General features: G+C 40.4%; 1 protein-coding gene across 1 annotated transcript in view; it reads left to right on the top strand.

The window, feature by feature from the left end:
- Positions 1–2,199: 2,199 nt before the first annotated feature.
- GFPT1 (glutamine--fructose-6-phosphate transaminase 1) overlaps positions 2,200–6,161 on the top strand; it is a 66,992-nt gene continuing 63,030 nt past the window's right edge. Inside the window, exons 1-2 of the mRNA XM_045078953.1 lie at positions 2,200–4,394; positions 4,867–5,007. Coding sequence (XP_044934888.1) covers positions 4,995–5,007 — 13 coding nt within the window. The 5' untranslated portion in view covers positions 2,200–4,394; positions 4,867–4,994. The remainder of the gene's footprint in view (positions 4,395–4,866; positions 5,008–6,161) is intronic.

Genomic DNA, 6,161 nt, shown 5'->3' with positions numbered 1-6,161 from the left:
GGATATTTTAATGTTAGTTCTTTATTTCTTATGGTTCCTTTGCATAATGTATGAAGCAGTTCATTTTCCACCATCTAATTTATTTGCTTTTTTTTTAATACAGAAGTAAATAAGGAGAATACTTATAAAAATACTCTAAAATGGCTTAGCTTTTTGGGAAACATTTGAGACTCTTTACTGGATTTTTTATTTTATTTATTTTATTTTTTTTGAGAGAGATAGAGTGAGAGAGAGCATGAGAGGGGAGAAGGTCAGAGGGAGAAGCAGACTCCCTGCAGAGCTGGGAGCCTGATGTGGGACTCGATCCCAGGACTACAGGACCATGACTTGAGCCAAAGGCAGTGGCTTAACCAACTGAACCACCCAAGTACCCCCATCTTTACTGGATTTTTATCTTGTTTAAAAAAAAAAACTAAACAATTCTGGCTTAAAAATTGTATCTGCCTGGGGGTGCCTGAGTGGCTCAGTAGGTTAAGTCTCTGACTCTTGATTTCGACTCAAGTCATGGTCTCAAGTTGTGAGAATGAGCCCCACTTTGGTCTCTGCACTGGACCTAGAGCTTGCTTAAGATTTTCTCTTTCTCTCTCCTTCTGTCTCTTCTCTGCCCCCTTAAAAAAAAAAAACAGATCTGGCTTAAAAAAAAAAAGTACTCATGATGCTGAAAACTAATAAAGAACCAAGTTCCAGAATGTAGGCAGAATTTCCATTGGTAGAAGACACAGCAGGCTGAATTGAGGGAAGAGCTGCCTTAGCATACTCAGGCTTTATTTTATAAAGCAGAATCGCTGAAAAAATAAAAAAAAAAAGAAAAACTGCTTTGGTTCTTCTTCCACTGGATTCTCTGGACTCAGAGATTTATAATCTGTGCCATGCCAGAAATATGATCAGTTATTTTTCTGCCATAGAGGTACTGCTTTTTCAGATACCCAACATAGTAAATTACCCTTCTCTCTCTTTCTATAATATTTCAGAAACAGTAGTTCACAGACAATATCAGGATAAGAAAGAGAGAAAGAGCAGTGGTATATTTTATTTCTGGAATTCTGGTTCCCAAAAGTATCCATACTAAGATAGAGATGGAGGGGCAACTGGGTAGCTCAGTGGGTTAAGCATCTGCCTTTGGCTCAGGTCATGATCTCAGGGTCCTGGGATCAAGTCCCACATTGGGGTCCCTGCTGAGCTCACAGTTTGCTTGTCCCTCTCCCTCTACCCCTCACCCCAATTTCTGTGCGCTCTCTGTCTCACTCTGCTCTTCCTTTCAAATAAATAAATAAATTTAAAAAAAAAAAAAAAAGGATGGAAACAGGAAGAACTCCATGATCTATGAATGCTGGAATTTAAAGTTTATATGTTTGTTCTTTGGTTCATAGACCTGACAGCGGGGTTGGCAGAATTCGTTCCCTAAGCTATTAGAGATGAATTCAGGTCAGACTCTGGGAATTGCTTTTGAGCCACCTGGGTGGCTCAGTGGGTTAAAGCCTCTGCCTTCAGCCTCAGGTCATGGTCTCAGGGTCCTGGGATCGAGCCCCGCATTGGGCTCTCTGCTCAGCGGGGAGCCTGCTTCCCTTCCTCTCTTTCTGTCTGCCTCTCTTGTGGTCTCTGCCTCCTTGTGGTCTCTGTTAAATAAATAAATTAATTTTTAAAATAGCTACAGGAAATTGAGAGTGTGGAGGAGATGCAGTTAATGACAAGCCTTCATGGATGGCCATGAAATAAGTTGCTGAAGTGGGGAGTGAATTAGATTATTGGAGGAGGGGAAATCATGGAACCGAGAAGCCAAGGTATGAGCAAGATTTTCTGCAAAAGGGAGCAGCCCTAAGAAGCAGAGAGGAAAGGTGGGGAAGACCTTTCTAGGCATACAGAGCAGTGTAAACAGAATCTAGAAGCTATGTATGTGTATGTATGTGGGGACTGCAAGAAGCAAACTATGGCCCAAGTGTAAAGTAAAAGTCCTTACCTGGAAATGGGACAGAAGCAAAAAGTGAGCCGAACGGTGCTACAGAAACAAGTGGCTGTCTACCCAGCATATATATATACCCCTGCTTCTTACTGAGAGAGGCCCTTTCAATTACCATTTGTTTTTGTTTTTTATGATTTTATTTATTTGAGAGAGAGAAAACACAAGCAGGGAGAGGAGCAGAGGGAGAGGGAGAAGCAGACTCCCTGCCAAGCAAGGAGCCTAAGGCAGGGCTTGATCCCAGAACCCCTGCGTTATGAACTGACCTGAAGACAGATGCTTAACTGACTGAGCCACCCTGGCAACCTGTTAATTATCATTTGTGATGTGACCAGGGAAGGTATGCTTCAGGGGATAAATTCTAACTAAAGTAAGCCAGTCATTTTAACTCCTTTTCTCTTTGCCAGTTAGTTTAGGTGGGGACATGTAACCCAGCTCTGGCCAACCAGCTGTAAGAGAGGCTCTACTGGAGTGTTTTAATTTAAAAGATTTTCTTCCCTGATTAAGAGAGAGAGTTAATCTATGTAAAGAAGGCTCTTTTCCCCTCAATTCCTTTCTTTCCTGTCAGGTATGCTGTAGAATGGAAACTTAATGTCTAAGGCTATGACAGTCAATTTAAAACCATGATGAAAAGCCAGTCCACTGAGAATGGCAAAGAGGAAACAAGGCCTGGATCCTTGAGGACATTATTGACTTTTGAGATAGTCTGGGAACCACCCGTTTTCAGAGTATCATGTGAGATAAGAGGTTTTTTTTGTTACGAACATCTACTGTTGGCAGGTATTGTCACTTGAAGCTGATTGCTTTCTAATAGCCTTGGTAAGTCATGGAGGAGTTGGTACATTTATTTTACTGCTTTTTCTTATTTGTGGCCAACAGTGCGAAATACCAATCTTAAAATGAAAATAATATATTTTTAAATTAATTGAGCCATTTTTTCAATCAAAGATTAATTTAGAAGGTATGGTTAATCAGATAAGTGGTTTTACTTTTGAATTTTTAAATTATACTTAATTTCTCGTATATGTTTCACAAAAAGGGGAAGTAATCATTCATATTAGTTGTGTTTGGTGAAAACAAAAATTAGCCCCCCCAAATGTATAAAATCTTGCAAGTATTATGGAAAACACTTTGTAAACATGGGACATTTCAATAGGTATTTGAAACTGAGATTATTGACTAAGAGTCAGCCAAGCACTTGGAGGATTTTTTGCTAATGAGAATTAGGATGAAGCATTATCCAGAATGACAAGGAGCAAAATATTTAAAAATAGCAAACTTTCATTGGCATTCACTATGTGACAAACACTATTCTAAGCACCTTACATTTATGAAGTCATTTAATCCTGTGAGATCGGTAACTATTATTGTCCCCATGAGGCACAGGGAGAAGTACATTTTCCATTGCCATACAACTTCAGTGGAAAAGCCAGGAATATGAACCCTGGCATTCTGGCTGCAGACCTTATGCACATTGCTACAATACTACTATTTTGTCTTAAGGGGACTGGACCCACATACCACTGAGTATTTTTACCTGGTGGGGGAGAGAGCGTTCCTTGCTCTCAGAGGTGCTGCTTTCTTGTGGGCCAAAGTCTTTTCCATCTTTTATTTGCTCCTGACTCTACTGGGCCAAAGCAGTGGTATGTGCATGTGTGTCTCCCCTGCCCCCCAACCCTTTTGTCAGGAAGCTAGCTGCTCTTCAGTCCAGTTGGAATTTACATCCCTTTGGGAAAACCCAGCTTTATACTTCGATTTTCCCACAGCAGAGTTGCAATCTTGACAGAGTGCTTGTAGGCTATGCCTTTGTATCCCCTGAAAGAAACTAGGGAATAGTATTTTTTTTTTCCTGTTACCTTACATTTCCAGTGATCTTTCAGCTCTAGGCAGCTCTATGAATGGGCTGCTTCCATTCCAACTCTGATCACATCCTACAGAACAGAAATATTAGATAGGACCAGTTAATCTCATGGTTTCCTATTTGTGGACAATTTCTTGGCAGTAAGGTGAGTTTCCTTCTAGCAGAGCTAGAAAACTGCTCCAGGTTCTGCCTACTGGGAAAATTTGGATGCACCCCAGAGAGGAATATAGGGGAATATACTAATTCTAGTTGGAGTCTGCATCTTTGTTCCTAAGCATGAGGTTTCCTGGTGGGGCAGTCAAGGCTGTGTTCATCTGATGTAGTGGGCATCTTTTGTTTGTGTGTTACAGGTGTCCCTGCATTTTCATTAGCAACACCTTCCCCTTTCCTTTGAGGAAAAGGAGTCTACGTGGGGCTGGGGAAATGTTGGCTCTCTCGCTGACTCTGTGCCTCTGGTGACTCTGTGTGGTACTGGTGGAATTGTCTAATCACAGTGTCCTGCCTTCTGCAATAGGAGTGAGTGGGGCATAGGAATCTGCACTGGACACATCAGAATCCTTGCTTTGAATATGAAAAGTAAGAATGGGGGAATAAAATATATATATATATCTATATATATATATATTTAAAAAAAAAAAACAAAAAAGAATGGGGGAATAGCCTCTCTCCCCTTGGACTGCAAACTATAAAGATATGATTCCAGAGTTGTTTGAGGGTCATTGACCTGTGCATAAGGTCAAGGAGAGAGAATCAAAGGGAGTTCTGACAACACTGTTTGTGTCCTGGATACAGGTGTGCCTGAAGCTATATCCCTGTCCTTTCCAATGACATTAGCCAATAAATCCCCTCTTTAGCTACTTTGAGTGAATTTTTATTCTTTGTCATTAAAAGCTCTATCCTTAAGAAATTTAAAACAAATTCATATATTCAGCATTGAAAAAATCAGTAGGATCAACATTAAGTAGATGTATTAGGGTTCTCCAGAGAAATAAAACAAATTGTATCTATCTACTTACCTCTCTACCTATTATTTTTACATTTATTTCAGGGAATTGGCTCATGTAATTATGGAGGCTGGGAAGTCCAAAGTCTTCAGGGTGGACTGTCAGACTGGACACAAGGGGAGAACCAATGTTGTAGTTGAAGTCCAAAGACTGTCTGCTGCCTAATTCCTTCATGCTCCAGGGAGGTCAGTCTTTTGTTCTATTCAGGTCTTCAACTAATTGGGTGAGGCCCACCTACATTATAAAGAGCAATCCACTGATTTAAATATTAATCTCCTAGGAGTGCCTGGGTGGTTCAGTGGGTTAAGCCTCTGCCTTCAGCTCAGGTCATGGTCTCAGTGTCCTGGGATTGAGCCCCACAGTGGGCTCTCTGCTCAGCCCCTTTCTCTACCTGCCTTTCTGCCTACTTGTGCTCTATCTCTCTCTGTCAAATAAATAAAATCTTTAAAAAAATAAAGAAATATTAATGTCATCCAAAAGTAACTCACATAAACATCCAGAACACTGTTTGACCAAATATCTGGGCACTGTGGCTCAGCCAAGTTGATATATAAAATTATGCATTATGGAGGGTAGAGTTTGCTTTCATCACCAACTTATTTCTGATTCCTTCTTCCATATCTTGGTCCCCTCTCTTTGGATTATCATACTCAATTTCACATGCCCTTAAGTTGTCCCTTTTTTGACCAGTGTCATCAACCAAGGTGATCTGTCCAGACCTGGCTTCTTTTTGATTTCAGAAACAGCTTCATCCACATCAAAACTTTCATTTCCTCAGTGACCTTTTCATACCCAATATCCAAATGAAAATTATATTAAATGTCACTGTAAAGTATTAATAGATGATAATGATTTACTGTAGACCTCCTGGGGGAAAGGGAGGTGCTCTGCTTTAAATACAGAAATACAGAGACAAGTTTAGGCAATGTGATAGGTAAGGAGTGGAGGTAATTTTGGACAAGGGAATTTTGTGGTCCCCTTACAAACCCATTTTGTGACTAGTTCTCTATAGTCATGTCCTAACTAACACCTGGTTACCTTTTTAATGCTTCCTTTCAAAAAGAGCATAGGCAAAGATGGAAAAGCATTATAGTCCATTCTTAGGGAACTAGTTCAGTATAGCTAGACCACAAGATGCTTGCTTGAGTAGAGTGGCAGAAAATGATGCTGATAAGACTGGCAGGAATGAAATCCTGAGTAACTATGTCTTTACAGAGGAGTCTGGACTTAATCCACTGAATTGGAAGCAGGGAGAACAGAATCAGATTTGTGTTTTGGAGGGTCACTTTGGCGTTAAGGTCTATAGGATGAACTGGGATGGTGGTAGAACCAAAGGAGT

The sequence above is a fragment of the Mustela putorius genome, unplaced genomic scaffold (genome assembly GCF_011764305.1).
Source record: "Mustela putorius furo isolate JIRA1106 unplaced genomic scaffold, ASM1176430v1.1 tig00000281_pilon_pilon_pilon, whole genome shotgun sequence".
Taxonomy (NCBI): domain Eukaryota; kingdom Metazoa; phylum Chordata; class Mammalia; order Carnivora; family Mustelidae; genus Mustela; species Mustela putorius.
The sequence above is the reverse complement of the archived record's forward strand: the minus strand, read 5'-3'. Positions and strand labels throughout refer to the sequence as shown.